This window comes from Streptopelia decaocto (assembly GCF_964273445.1).
Source record: "Streptopelia decaocto genome assembly, chromosome: 2".
Lineage (NCBI taxonomy): Eukaryota > Metazoa > Chordata > Aves > Columbiformes > Columbidae > Streptopelia > Streptopelia decaocto.
The window spans coordinates 155,425,301-155,440,928 of record NC_138655.1 but is presented as its reverse complement, the minus strand read 5'-3'; the positions used below and the strand labels follow the sequence as shown (position 1 = coordinate 155,440,928).

General features: G+C 39.8%; 1 protein-coding gene across 2 annotated transcripts in view; it reads left to right on the top strand.

Moving 5' to 3' along the window:
- The window catches only part of DPP6 (dipeptidyl peptidase like 6), a gene marked incomplete at its 5' end in the record, with an annotated part of 400,138 nt that overhangs the window by 303,735 nt on the left and 80,775 nt on the right, over positions 1 to 15,628 (top strand). For both annotated transcript variants that reach the window (XM_082045833.1, XM_082045834.1), the window contains one exon: positions 7,910 to 8,030. In XM_082045833.1, the coding sequence (XP_081901959.1) occupies positions 7,910 to 8,030 (121 nt within the window). The remainder of the gene's footprint in view (positions 1 to 7,909; positions 8,031 to 15,628) is intronic.

Sequence of the window (15,628 nt, the reverse complement as noted above, 5' to 3'; positions counted from 1 at the left end):
CATCTGAGGGGCTGTGGAGCATCTCACTTTGCTTTGTGGTGGTGGTCTCACCTTCCCTAGAAACTGCCATTCGTCAGAGCCATGAGAAAGCCTCAGAACAATTCTGTTAGCTTTACTCTTCACCTGCTGGAAATGGATGTTGATGGTCTCTGTTACTAAACATTGTATTAAAGAGGAATATTACTCTGGATAGCTCTCTATCTGAGGTCACATGTACTGGGAAGAACCCTGAATCCCAGTTGCCAGTTTCTTAATGCTGACAAGTAGTCTGTGTGTTCTCCTTTGCCAGATATTCATTCTATAACACAATAAAAAAATTAAAATTAAACACTGTATCATCTCACATTAAATAATCTAATTTATAGTGATGCCCTACATAACCATCAATGATATTAGGTTACAGAATACAAGATAATCCATCAAGCAGAACTTAAAAGCAGAATCAGAGTTCCATACTAAATGGTACATTTACTGATACATTTTTTAATACAACAAGGCAGTTATAAATTAAAATAACCACATTAGAATCCAGGGCAGGGAAATCCAAACAGACATGGTTCTCTTTGTTGAGGTGAAATAAATCTTCTTTTCTTCCCTGAATAACAGAAAATAGGACAGCATATTTTTCTTGAAACACATATTTTTAAATCTCCAGAATCATTATAATTGCTTGTTTGGCTGGACTCTGGCAGATTCTAGGTATGATTAGAATCCGTATGTGTTGTGGACTAGCCTGCTTACAGAATACAAATGGCAATGCTCTGTGTTTATAGTGATGCACTGTCAAAAATGTAGAGGAGCTTCTAGAAAACTGAGGAGAATGTTAATGCACTTAATCTGGGAGAAGCAAGACAAAGAATCTCTTCTGTGCTTAATTTAAAAGGTCTTGTCCACGTCTCTGTTTTGTTGCCAGCCTGGTCTACCACTTCCTTGCCTGGCTGCTGGCCATCATCTCTCTCCCCAATTGTTCTGCATCTAAAGCTTCCTCCCCAGGCAGGACAGAGCTCCCACCCCAGAACTGGGGCACAGAACCTGGTCTGTAGCTGCAGATCTGTCAGAAGAGAAGGATCCTTCCTCATGGGACCTGAAGTTATAAGCTTCCAGCCTTTGCCTTCACCAGAGTCTCCATTTACCAGCCCGATCAGTTCAGACTCTGCCTTCCCCTCCTTTCATGTAAGGGTCTCAGAGAAAATTCTTCAACATCCTTTTTGACACCTCTGATGGTGTCAAGGGTCTTCTCACCTTCTCCCACTGCTCCTTTACTTACTCTACCCATGCCCACCTCCTGCAGGCAAGATGTTCATCCCCGTCAGACCGTGAGCAAAGTCACCCCAGACCTGGAGATCTGCATCCTCTCTTGGGAGCTACTAAATGGGACCAACACACTGTTCATAGAAATATAAAATATTTCTTTATTTGAAGATCTGAAGGAACGCTTTTCCATTCTCTCTGACTTCTTAGTGTCTTTGGTGATCATGCACGATGAAAACAAAATTAAGTTCTTAATGTTTATTTTACAAGGGATATTAACGATTTCCAAGACATATGGACAAAATCAGGAGCTTTACAGAATTTACAAGTGTTGACTCTTCTGCACATCCTTTCCTAGAAATGTAATCAAAGCCACTGAAGGCAGCAGATTTTTCATTCATCTTTTACAGTAACTCTGACGGTTTTCCATTGCAGAATCAATTACATGTCCTTTCATTTCATTGATTTCCATGCAGTTAATCTCTTACACCACTAATATCAGATGCATACAAGCCTTTGATCTCCAATGAGAAGTCATGAATACTGGTTTTGATGTGTCTATGAATCAGCCCAATTCTTATGTGCATCAGTCTGTACTACTGTATTCTCAGTTTTTAGTGCTCCCTGGAGTAGTTTCACCTTCTCTGTCATGAAAGCCTTCCTGCAGAATGATTTTAAACCTGGTGTAGTCCTCACATTGATTTAAACACCACGTTTGCCCATCTCTGGGCTGGGTACAGTTGAATTAAAGTAAGCCTTATCTATTTGTTGTGTACCTTCAGAAACTGCTGTGTCTTGGCTTAGAAAGGAGTTAGCTTCTTACTTTGAATTTAAGCAAAAATAACCCCTGGTATGAAAAACTGAAACCACAGCCTTTTCTGCCCATAATTCATCAACATGTGATTCTCTGCAATGTGTTGATTGTGTGGACTTTTCATTGGTTCAGCACTGGTTTTAATAATGACGTTTTGGTTTTGTAAAGAAAAAAAGTTGATTTAAAAATTCTTTATCTCACTCCTCCATCATAATTGTTATCTGTCTCTTTCCTAAGTTGTGAATATAAACCATTTGATGGAGAGAATTAAAATATTAGGAAGTTTTTTGTCTTACATCTTTTTTTTTCCACCTGCTATCAAGCTACATTTAAATGGCAACAAGAAAAGCATAATTAAAATACTAGCTCTTATTATGTAAGCTCAATGGTGAGAAGCCGTTTTATTTCCCTTTTTGAAGAACTGATAAGAGTTGGCATAATGTCATATGCTTTAAGAACAACCCTCATGACAGAATGTATTAATGGAAGCTATTTGAACATCAAAGTTTGCATTTCATGAGATTCAAAAGGAAAAATTGGCAGAGTATTCATTAAATAATGCATAGTCAATCAGCAACAAGCTTTAGAACTGATTTTGAATTGATCACACATTTTCCTGCTGCAGTTGATGTAAGAATGAAAACTGCAAAATGCCAAGACCTTTCCAGTACAATGCTCTTTAGATTTCCTTGATATGCCACATGAAAACACAATTATCATATCTGCTTCAAAATGCTAGATGGACGAGGATGGGCATGGTAATTTTGTGTGGTAAGGACAAGTTTTAATTTGGACAAAACAGCAGGGAGTATTTTTCTCTTTGCAGTTTTTCATTTTTGCAGCCCTCAGCTTCCAGGTTTCATATGGCAGTGGAAAAAACAAAACTGGCTTGAGAAGGGCTATTTCCAAAATATTTAGATGGAGTTGGAGAGCACTAGGAATGGAAGGGAGAAAGGAGAGGTCTTTCTCGGTGTCCATTCCCAGGAAGAGCTTGATCATGCTCAAAGCTATATGTGTTCATGATCTGACATTTCCTAAGCCCAGTTACATGTTGTGACTCTGTAACACTGACTTCAGCCAGACCTTAGCACAGAAATAAAGAGGTAATACTTTTCTACTTCCTGGACATATTAAGAAGTGAAATCTGTCTGTTTGCCTGAGACTTTCAGGCCAATGTGATGTGTAATACCATATGTATATTTAGATAGTTAATAAACAGTTCAGCACAAAACATTCCTGACATTGACACCCCCAAAAAATGAATAGAAGTTAAAAAAATGTAAGGAAGTATCTTGCACTGAAAAATAATTATTTTTTTTTTAAAGTCCTTGATTAAACTGTGGAACTGTTGTAGTGTGTTGACCTTGGCTGTCTACCAGATGCCCACCAAACTGCTCTAACAATCCCACTCCTCAATGAGACTACAGAAGAAAATGCTGTGAGAAGCCCATGGGTTGAAATAAGGACAGGGAGATATTTAAAATCAACATAATGGGCAAAACAGACAGGGAATGGGGGTTGCATTCAGTTCTCAGTGCTTTGTCTCCACTGCTCCTTACTCCTCACCCTCTTCCCTTGCTCCAGTGTGGGGTCCCACCCATGGGAGACAGTCCTTCATGAACTTCTCCAGCATGAGTCCTTCCCACAGGCTGCAGTTCCTCATTAACTGCTCCAGCGTGAGTCTCTTCCATAGGTACAGTCCTTCAGAAACAGACTGCTCCACACTGGGTCTCCCACAGGGTCACAAGGAGTCTCTGCAAGGAGTTGTAGTATTCATCTGCTCAAAATAATTGGTCACTGTGACTTTTGCAGTGGTCTTTAAGAGATTATTTTCATTAGATTCCTGAAAAGGTCCATAAGTTAATCTATTCAAAAGTAACAGTATGTTAATTACTGCAGCATAATTACTTAATACCATTCTGGGTCAGTTTGGTAGAGAATATGACTTCAGAGGCCTTTAGGCAATTGCAAAAACATTTAAAATGAATCCTCCTTAAACCAGTTGGTGTTGTTAAGGCTCGTGTGTTAAGTGAGTTGAGTTTATTTTGTTGTTAGTGCAAACATTTATCTTACTGTATAAATTTATGTTATTGGATAAATACTTAATCTTTGACTTAAAGCTCTTCTTCTGTCTCAAGCTTGTTGTCCAACCAGTCTAGTATTTTTTCTCCAATATTAGTTGTGCCACACAGTATGTCAAATGTATTAAACTGATTGCTTCAAACCATGTCGCAAACAGGCAGAGATTTCTTCCCAGCTCACACAAGTTAGTGGTACGTTGATACCTGAGGCTAAAGGGGTTTTATCTTATGCTGAAAGTTTCAGGTGACATCCTGATCCACACAAAGCCAACAGCAAAATCCCCATTGATTTTTATTACCCTTGGAGTGAGTTATTTAAAAAAAAACACAACACTTTGTCTTAGTTCCGCAAGACAATCCAGTTATCTTTGTTAAGAGGTATTTCTTCTTTTGAACCCTATTATAACATCCAGTGGGAAGAGAGTGAAGTTCTTGTCTTCCATTACATCAGTAGCAAGGAGTTCCACGTGTTAATTCTGAGTTCAGGGCGGAGGGGGAATTATTCACTTTTAAAGAACTTTCCTCTAGGTTTCATTGGTTTCCCTGTTGTTTTGGAAAAACAAAAGGGTGAAAATGTCCTTTTCCTCTTTTCTGTTTCCTCTCCATTATCTTGGAGAGCTTATGTCTTATTTGTTCATTCTATATAGTTAGTAACTTCTGTTTCTTCAATTTATGTAGGAGTGGTTCCATTCTTCTTACTTCTTTCAGAATATCTTCTCTTTCCCCTGAGTTGAATATGTCATGATGAAAATGAGTGTGGTATTTAATGTGGGGATATCTTCCCAACATACCACAGGTTTATTTTCCATACCATTAGTTACGCTCAGTGCTGGACTTTTATGTGCTGTCCATGATAAAAGGCATATCCATTGCAAGAATATTATGGGTAACATCTTCCTCAAATATGCACACCAAAAGAGAAGACACCAGAAATTCTGAGTCTGTTCTTCATCTCTGGTACAGAGAGAGACATAAAACTGCGCTTGACCACTTCTGTTGTCATTTTATGTTAGTCTAGAACTACTATGTAAAGCAAGCATCAAATAATGTGAAAGTGTTGTCTGTGCATTTTTTAATTATTTCTTTACAAAAATTATTATCCTCTTATTAGCTGAAAGGGTTCTGATCATTTAATAGAAAGCACTGCTGTGATGTCACAAAACCAAAAAAAAGTCAAAATATATAGGTATTTCATAATATCATCTAATATCTTTCTAACCCGGAATGTGAACTAATCCAAAGACATTTCATTTTGATGAATAACACAAGTTCAAAAGCTTTTTCCTAATTTATAAGATACATTACACAGAAATCTTCCTTGTGGTGCTTCAGTTATCTTTTATTTTGATTATGGTTGACATTTTTAGGGTACAAGGCACTGTAAGGAGGATAATTTTAAATTCTCTATGAGGTGCTGCAGTTTGGCTCTGAATTATATGGGAGACAGTTTGAAGTCAGAACACTATATTAATTTTTCCATTGCAGCTACCAGATACCTCATGCAGCCTGATTAGTGCAGTAAAGCTTCGAGAGACAAAATAGTGAAGACAGAAAGCATTGCAATGCTTTACAAAGCAAAGAGCAGGGACAGGTTGTCAATCCACCTTCTTTACTTTTCTTGTAGATTCATTTAAAATTTAATACAGTACAAAATATTGCAAAAACCTTCATTTGCTGTGAGAAGCTGGGCAAAGGATGGGTTGCATCGCTTGAATAACTCCACCTGAATGTGTGCCTGTCACAGAAGAGCTCCCACCCAATCATGCCCAACATGTTTTGCTCTTGGACATTGAACACAGAGATTTGGATTTGTTTGGGCCCAGAGTACCTTATACTGCTTAGTCTTCCTGATTTTTATGTACATTTAAACTTCTGGAGCTCTCCCATATGCTGACTAGCTAACATGTAAAATTCTTTACTTGGCATCACTCATCTGTCTCCTCTGCTTACTAAAAATCAAAGTAGGAAAGAGAATGTAATATCTTCCACAACATATTTTTCACTCTCAAAAAACATTAATTGGATGCAGCCTGTTTTAGTTTAAAACCCCCTACAGGCCAAAGGAATAAAAGCAAGCTACCGTTGCAGTCATACTCTTTACCTCTAGGCAAAGTTGCCATAACTGCTGCCAAAATCAAATTAGGATCTCTACTTTCTTCTGGAATCTTTCCAGCACATCTTTAGGTGAAACACGTACCATAATAGGAAGTGAAACAGAAGCTGAAAGCAAATATTTTTCCCAGTTCTGTATTTTCATGAGTGTAACATGAGAAAGTGCATTCTAGCATTGTGGTAAAGATACTTAATGTTTGTTTCAATATCTTCAGGTGCATAAAACCCCATCTGTTAAATGTCTGCTAAATTATATTAATGATTTGTCTTTCAGTCTAAATGACTTTCTGACACCTCATTCAGTACTTCTTTGAAGTCTGAATGGAGTTTAAAAATATATTCAAAACACGAGTCCTACTTTGAGCAGGATATAATTCACTTTGGGGCGAGGATGTGAGATGATCTGTGTCATCAGCAAAACACAGAATAAAGCATTTAACCAGATGATAAAGACTGATGTTGTGGACCAATACTTTTTTTAAGTGGCTGGCTAAAATTTTGCTTACTTGTTAGCAGTTAAACACCTAAATAAACCGCTGGATTCCCAAAAGCATTTTTGTAGAAGTAGATCTAATGACTCACATGAAATTAGCTTAAAAAAAATGCAGGAGGTTTATTTAGGAGTCTTATGTTAGACTCCTTTCCTGACAAACTCAGATTGAAAGGTTTATGATTGATAAGAATTTTGTATTTATAAATTCTTCTCTAGGATGGGATTGCTTTCCCATAGACAGCTGTGTGAGCAGGTGTTTGTAGAGGCTGAGGTACCCTATAGCAATCCTTGGTGTGGACCTGTCCCAAGGAGCTGTGCGGTCCCATGACGTTTTGATCATTCAGTCTCTCAGCAGCCTGAAGCCAAGATTTTTGTGACAGGAGGGGAAACGCTTCCAAAGACAAGCTGAGGGTTATGGCAGGCTGTATCCATGCTGTCAGGGAGGTGAGACCCCATGGGTGCCTTTGTCCCATCCACCCTGGTTCCTGCAGGAAGGTGACTGGGTGACCAAGGCAGGGCAGGAGGTCTAGGACACCCCATTGAGTCCTTGGAGCATGTGCGCCCCCTCTCCAGCCAAAACATCATCCTCCTTATGGAGGTTGTGCCTCATTTGTTGCCCAGCATGCTACGGTCACAGAGACCACCCCCTGTTCCATAGCTCATGTTGTCTTGTTGCATCTGCATTAAAAACTGAATTCAAATTCACTTAATAGGTTGCCAGTTGTGTTTTAAGGAAATGGGAGCAGGTGGAAACAAACAAGAAGACGTTTCCAGTAGCCAGTTCAGTCAGTACATGCATCACCATCAGCTCTGCAAGCTGCTACCGTGTCCTGGACTACTTTTTCAAAATCCTGAGTGCTGGTATTCTTCATTTCATGTCCTCTAACTGCGCTGTTCAATTTCTGAAATGAAGACAGAAGCAAGAAAAATAAAGCTTGTATCAAAGGACCAACTTTGGTTTGTTGTATAATAAATTATCACCTTTCTACTAGATGATGGCATTGGAAGCAAGCTGTGAAAATCCTTTTTTTGACAAAAGACACCATAAAAATGTGATATGTGATTTTGTACTGCCAATTATTGTAAAAGCAAAATGCAACATTTTATAATGGAGCCACTGCTTAATGCTGTTCTCTTTTTCTTTTCCCTTCAAATCAGATATTTATCTTTGAGAATAACATCTATTACTGTGCCCATGTGGGGAAACAAGCCATCCGAGTGGTCTCCACAGGAAAGGAAGGTGTTATTTTCAATGGGCTCAGCGACTGGCTGTATGAAGGTAGGACATGACATTTAGGGCAGCAGTTAGTTATGAGTTTAAGTTACACTCTAGATTTACAGAACTGGCTGGAATTAGATGTTCAGCATTGCATTTCTGAGGACTGGTGGACCACAGAGCTGAAAATCTGCTATTCTAACAGTTGTCTGAAGTGCTGGACTGGAAATAATGTGAAATGATGTAAGAATTCTGTTTTCAGACTGTTTTTCTTTCCCTTAGTCCAAAGGTAATAAATCACCAAGCTTTAATGAACAGAACTGCTTCATTATTTAATGGCACCTGCAATCACTCATAGACATGCCAGTTTTCAAATCACAGAAAAGGACAGAAATGAGGAGGAAAAGGGGTTTTATTTTAAAGGAAGAAGTGAGGAAACAATTTTACTTGATTGGTTGTTTTCCACATCACTAGGTGGGCCCTGGAAGCTGCCCAGATCTTGCTGCCTAAAAAATTTCTAAAAGCAGACAGATCCTTGCAATAATTGGCTTATTTCTGTTGAAAATGGGCCTGATGGGGTAGAGGGCCATCACTGGAGCACTGCTTTACTTTGGTCCTTTCAGATGGCAGATTGCCGTTGAGGTGTCTGTGACCAAAATAATCTCATCTGTTCACTCGCTTAGGAAAGGATCCCAGCTATCCCCAGTTTTTTGGGGAAATGTTATAATTTTTAAGGTAACACTTTATGAGAATTAAAATTAACACACACATATATATTTATATAACATGTACACAACATGCATCCCCCTCTCTGTGGCCGGCTAATGCTGCCTGTAGTTCCTTTTCACAAGGATCTTGGGTTTGGGACCTGGCAGTGTCTCTTTCCTGTGACCCAGTTTCCCTCTAAAGTCACACATTTTCCTGCAGGTCCCAGCACAGTCCCAAGCTTTCCTTACCTCTACAGAAATATGTGTCCAGATATATCTATTAACAGTGCTCTGTTGGATGGTCCCAGATTCCATGAGGTATAATGGAAGAAAATAGATTGCAAAATGCCATTCACCATTAATCGGTGTAAAAATATGAATCACTCCCTAAATTACTCTGTATCACAGCTAAACCGGTGCTGTTGGACTCAAAAGTGAGGGAATTAAAATATATTATTTTGTTTGCCACTCCCAGAGAAGCTGGTCCCATAAATAAACTCTTCAAACACATTAGTAGAAAAATACTATAGCAGTTTAAATTACTTTTTATATTTAAATGTGTGTTTACGCTGTACCACAGAATATTTGCAAGTGAATGTTCTCTTTGTGAAATACGTCGTAACCAGAGGAGTGGCTAAAAAATTACAAAATGCTAATTGTCTTTAATTTTTGTTCATTTATTAATTTGTTGCTGGAGTTGTGGGCAGGCGTGTTTGACTCTGTAGGTCAAATTAGCATATTAGTACCTGTATTTTGCTGATAAACATCATTTAGTACCTAAGGTCTTCTTGTAGAGTCTTACACACAGCACGATGCTGACAGGAGTTTGTCAAGCTGGTGAACTTCAAGCACCCTGGCAAACCTGTGGTGACACTTGTGTTTTGCTGACACATATTTTTATTCAATTATGGGATTGCTCAGGCAATTTCTTGGCTGACATTGACTTTCAGGTTTGTCCTTTATAATGAACTTCCTTGTTACCTTTATGTTAATGTACTGGGATAAGAAGTGAATCTATGATCAAATACAGTCTGGGTATATCAAGCCACCTTCTGTAACCTCTCTGAGGAACACGCACAGAGTAGGACAACTGAACCTGCTATTCACTGAGAGAACATTTTGCAGAAATCTGGATATACGCTCCTTTTGGAGATGTCACTTTGTGTCCAAGTATGGCTTATATTGAAATAAAAACTTATCTTACTTCACAAGCAAGGTGTAGAAGTACCCAAAGGAAAACCTGAGTTAAAAATGTTCCCAGATGATGGGATGCTGAATCCAAAATCAAATCCAGAGCTGGACTGTGGGAGCTGAGCTCCCTTTTGTGCACTGTATCACTTGTGCCATCTTCATGGAGGTAAAGCTTGGACTGGAATCAGGACTGGGGATTTGTGGCAGACGTATGAACAAACCATGAGGCCATGGGATCAGATGGGTCTGCAGCGTCCCCATGTCAGCTCTCTCAATGTGTGGATGGATGGAGGGGGATCACAGAAGAAATGGAGTATTGCATGAAGGTAAATGCATGAGGACCACTTGGTAATGGATGACATCGCCCCACCGGAGTCCGTGGGAATTCAGGTGGTGTTGTCATTGAGGCTGAAGGTTTACCCGAGCAGCAGCTGGCATGCTCTGCCAGCACACTTACTGGCACCTTTATTTTTCCAACTTCTTTTCTTGGGTACCACCTCTTCAGTGGGACAACTTACCTGACTTAAATTGTTTTAAATTTGGGCAAAGGTCAAAATTTACCACCTCAGGGCTATTCTTTCTCTTCCCCCATTCCCACTGATGCCTGTAGACATGTCTTCCCCACCTCCCCAACCAAGCTGTTTGGGATGCTCAGACCCATGTTTGTTTGCGCTGTCACCGTCTCACCGAGCTACCAGAAGGGATGCTGAGCATATGTAGAAATCTCATTCCATCTGTGCAGCCATCATCAGCAGATAGACTTGCAAAGGAGCTGTGAGAAATGCTGAAACAGAATCACTGAGAGCTCAGTGCACTTCTTTTCCCTTGCCTGCTCTTTTTGTTGCTGAAGTTCACCACCTCCGGCAGCAGCAACCAGGTCACTGTCACAGCTCATGACCTGCTTGTCATTTCGCTAAATACAGCATGCAAAAAAACCCAACAGCTTCATGTTTTCTATTTGAAGTAGAAGCCAGTTTTTAAGGTCTTTTATCACAATCAGCAAGAGCACATCAACAAAAATGTCCCCCAACAGCATGCTGTGCAGACTCTAGTACCAGCAGTGCCAACGTTTGGGGTAACTCCTGACTCTTCATATGAATGGTAGACCCAGAGGGAACACTTTTCTTCATAACGTGATTGCTTTTGTCACGACAGAATTGATGCACTGTGCTATTAATCACAGGTTTTTACCCAGTGCAGAAGCAGAGCAGATCTCGAGTAGATTTGACAGGCTTTTTGCCCTGGAAAAATGCAGAAGTTCATTTCAATTCAAGTTAAGCTCTGCTTTTGTAAATCTGCCAAAGGGGAAAAAAATTTCTTTGAGGTATTTATGCTGATCTGTAGACTTTTGATAATATAGTGAAAAACATTTCAAATCAATCAGAGCTTAATCTACTTAGTGCATTTAGCTGGAAGGTTATAGATTGATACATAGATTACTGTATCATGAAAGCATAGATTAAACGTGGGGTTTATTACTAAAATAAGCATTGACAGTGTTTTCATAGTCTGCCTTAACATTTTCAGAGCTGTGCCTGATAGATGCTTTTACTAAAATAGACTGATATTCTATAAAAGAGAGTTTTAAAGTTCTGCAGCTGAAACCAGCTAACCATGTAAATGCATAGCACCAGCAAAGTGTTTTATGTTTCAGTTTGCTGTGTGAACATTGTTCGTTTGAGAATATGCTTTAGCAACGAGGCTTAAAGATATAGTTTTAAACCAAGTCATGGTTTAGCACAAAGTACTTCCAAAGCTATAGGGTAAGGGTATTTATATGTTCTTTATATAGATATATACTTTAATAAAAGGAATGTGCATTTTAATAAGTAAAGTGCAGGTAAAATTAATTTCATTTAAACACTTTATTAGAGCATTCTTCAGTGGAAATTAATTCTGCCGTGATGTAATTAAAGTACCTTTGTTTGCTACTGGGCATTTGGAGAGACTGTTCAGATGTGAGAAGGAGTGGCAGCAAGATGCTGTGCGGTCGCCTGTGTGACCATGCTAAGTGAGAAAGAAGAGGTTGTGGTGTTCCTCTGTTGTGGTTTGGAAGCTCATTGAGTTTGGGATTGTGTGATGCTGAATCCTGGGCAATGGGACAGGAGGACCTTCCTGTGTGCTGGCAGACTGATGACAGGCTGGGGACACCCAAGCAGGGTAATCCATGGTCCCTTTATGTGGCTCTCCTGAACAGGACACAGACCTTTTCAGAACTGCACTGCTACAAAGTCCTGGTGTGACCTCCTTTGAGGAATTCTCTATTCACAGATAGGGTTGGGCAATTTCTGGAGTTGTGCTCTGCTGCTAAATGCACAGTTGGAAGTCAAGGAGGAACAGGATGTGACACGGTGATGTGTGCTCCTGCCACCAGTGGGAGGAGAAGGAAGGATTTTCACCTATAGATGTGCCTATTCCATCTATGGAGTCTGAAACTGAGGGTTTTTCCTTATGTTTTGCTGCATGTGTCCTCAGATGTAAGAGTAGTCCCTTAGAAGCTATTTTACAACTCGGTCTGCTGGACACATTTTTGGTTTTTAGGGTCTTGGCTTGCAAAAGGAAGGATTGCATGTGAGGTATTCCCTCATCTCATGTCACTGTCAGAGTGATCAGAAGTGTTTGCCCTGTTAGTCTCTAAAGATCTTTTCAAAGTCAGCATCCCCATCCCAGACTTAGTCCTGACAACCGTGTCTGTGACGTCTCATCTGGATGTCTCCTCATCCTCACGTCAGAGAGAACCACATCTGGCTGCCAAGCACCAGTCCCACCTCACAAGGCACGCCTTTAAAACTCTTATACAATATGAGCTAAATGTACCCATCATTTAAAATTGATACTCTGCTTTGTTGAATTTAATGCACAGTGGTGTTGCTGTGCTTTATTTTTGGCTAGGGAGCAAGAGGAGGAGTGAAAAAAGACTCTTCTTCAGTGATGATTCGTATGCCTTATTAATCTTCATTCTGCCTGCATCTTATCACCAACAGATTCTCTTATGTGACTTTGCAGTGACACCTGGTGGGAGAGGCCAGGATGTCATTGTCATTAAGACAATGAAACTGCAGTATTTTTTGCTGCAAGATCTAGTAAAGTCTCCAAATTTCCCCTCACATACATTTCCCTGAAACTCCCTCTGCGCTTATGGGAACTACATATCCAAAGCTGCTGGCTGATTCATGCTAATAGTGGTTCTGTTCCTTTTCTAGATTTCATAAAGAGAGGAAAGAACACAGTAATAAAGAAAAGTCTTTTCCATAATTTAATCAACATCTCGCAAAATCAGAGAGTATATTTAGAACATGTGTGACTGGTCTCAGAAGTGCAGTGCCTGGTAGCAGCTGCCAGATCGAATAGCAGTTATTTTGAGCAGTATCTTTTATGCTTATAGTATTTCAAGCAACTAAAGTAGATACATTTCTTAAGTTTAGAAGTACTAATCCTGGGATTCTGTAAATGGTCCTAATATTGGAAAAATGCTAGGTAAGTCTGCTGAAACAGTGCCTTGCCCAATTTGTCTGTCTGCTCAATTTTTCATTGTATAATATGAGAACACTGAATTTCTGCTTGGAAACAGGAACTTTGATGGTTAAATTATACCTGAACTTGAAAAGGGACATTCATAGTGAGGCTGAAAGCAAGTAACTCCTAAAATTCCTGTTCAGTGCCACCAGAGAAGGAGATCAGAGATCCTAATATTTCACAGTGCGGGGCTAACCTTTCCCAGTAATTAGTAGCTCTGAGACCTGGTGGGGGAGGATGACATGAAGAATTAGACTGAGTCATCGCTGAATTTTTTAAGATACTCTGGATAAATAAATCTCTTGCCAAAAGAATTCTAAAGCCAGTGCTCCAGATAGTAATAGGGCCCAGCCTTAATGGGACTACAAATGATTTTGACAAAGTATGTGAAGAATCACTGGGACAGTGAATACAGATTTTAATTTGTTTTTAAGAATTTCACATTTTCAATCACAAAGAAAATATTTCATGAACATGGATACATTTGCAGTTCTGTACAGCTGGTATGGGGTAAGGGAGGGTAGGGAAATACTTGGAACCTGGAAATGGCTTCAGATAGTGCCACAAATGCACCCCAAGTCTAAAAGTCACTAGTTTGTCTTCAAGTACATGTTGATGTTATTCAGAGCTTCTGGGGAAGCTGCGTAAAATTTGTTCCCTCACTTCTATGCTTGTTCAGGTGAGATAGAAAAGCCAGTGTGCTGCTTCAGTGACATTGTCACCGCATGAAAATATCAAGCTTTCCTCTGTTTTGCATATTGGACATGATTCAGTGTTGTGTATTCAGAACATGCAGCTGTTGTGTTGCACTTGGGGCCGTACAATTCCCATTTAGCCATTATTTAGCTGCCTGTTGAAAAAGTAGGTGACTATCTTTTGTGGACCTTCTTTTGCAAGGTCATTTATACCAAATGTACATAAAGTCTGGCCATTTCCGTTGCAGTCAAAATAAGAACAAAGAGCAGCTCTTGGCCTCAGCTATGTGTTTGAAGTGGATATTTCCACTGTAGTTAATTCTGTTGCAAGGAAGGTGAACTGGATGCAATATTATTTTGCCTTATTCATGTTAAAACAGAGGAAAAGAGAGCCTTAAATTTTGCCAGATCATCTCATGAAAGGTTTGGTAGAAGTTCACTCACCTTCTCACTTTGATGGAGGTTCCACTGTCATAGGGAAGCTCATATTATAGATTGTGTCACCAGGTACAGGCTTCTGGCCCTTCTCAGCTGGCTAAGGTCAGGGAAAATTGACCCATTTTTAATGCACATTGCGAATTCCTGCCTAGAAATCAGCAAGCTCCTGAAAACTTTAAAATGTGCTGCTATCTGGACTGGCTTCAAAATCCAGCACTGCACTACGATAAACCTTGCCAGCTCTAGCCCAGTCTTTAACCTTCCCTTTCTGCAGAAGGTTGTTTGGAAGGAGGCTGCCAGCCAAAGCCAACACCTGTCATCCTCTAATTTTTGGATCGCCATCATTCAGGCTTCAGGATGGCTTTTGGAAGGAAAACAGAATGTTATTTACTGCGGTCAGTGATCTCCTTGGGGCAGTGGAAGGAAGCCAGATGTCCATTCGAATGTTGCTGGTCAGCCAGCTACTGCCAGTGCTCCAAGTCAAGAGGTTTTCAGAGAGGAAAAAATTCTCCATGGAAGGGCTTGTAAGTCACTGGAACAGGCTGCCCAGGGAAGTGGTGGAGTCACCATCCCTGGAGGGGTTTAAAAGGTATTTAGATGAGATTCTTAGGGATATGGTTTAGTGCTAGAGTTAGGTTAATGGTTGGACTTGATGATCTTGAGGGTCTCTTCCAACTAAAATGATTCTATGATTCTGTGAGTTGTTTGTATTTGCCCTGCAGCTTGCTGTCTTTTTTACACAGAGGTCCTATATTTGAAAGTGCATTTCTTGAGGAAGAGCTCTGAGCCTTGATGCTTCTCTTGGCATCATGCTTGGAGGCATTCTTGTTAGCTCAGTTCAGGCTGACAATGGAAAAGAAAATTCTCCTTTCTGGAATTAGGTACTGCGTTTCAGACATGATGCCAGCGTGGTCACCGAGGGAAAACTTTAGATAAGTCCAAACTGGTTTTATAACATTTTAGGTAGTTTCTTATAGTTCCACACAGTGTCTTGCAATTCATTCTTTGCTGGATGAAGTTGTTTCTTTGTTGGATTAAATCATCCAGTCATTGTTGCATGATTTCTATATGCTTGCAGTAACAGTTGAAATAAAAATGTCACTCTCTGCTGTTG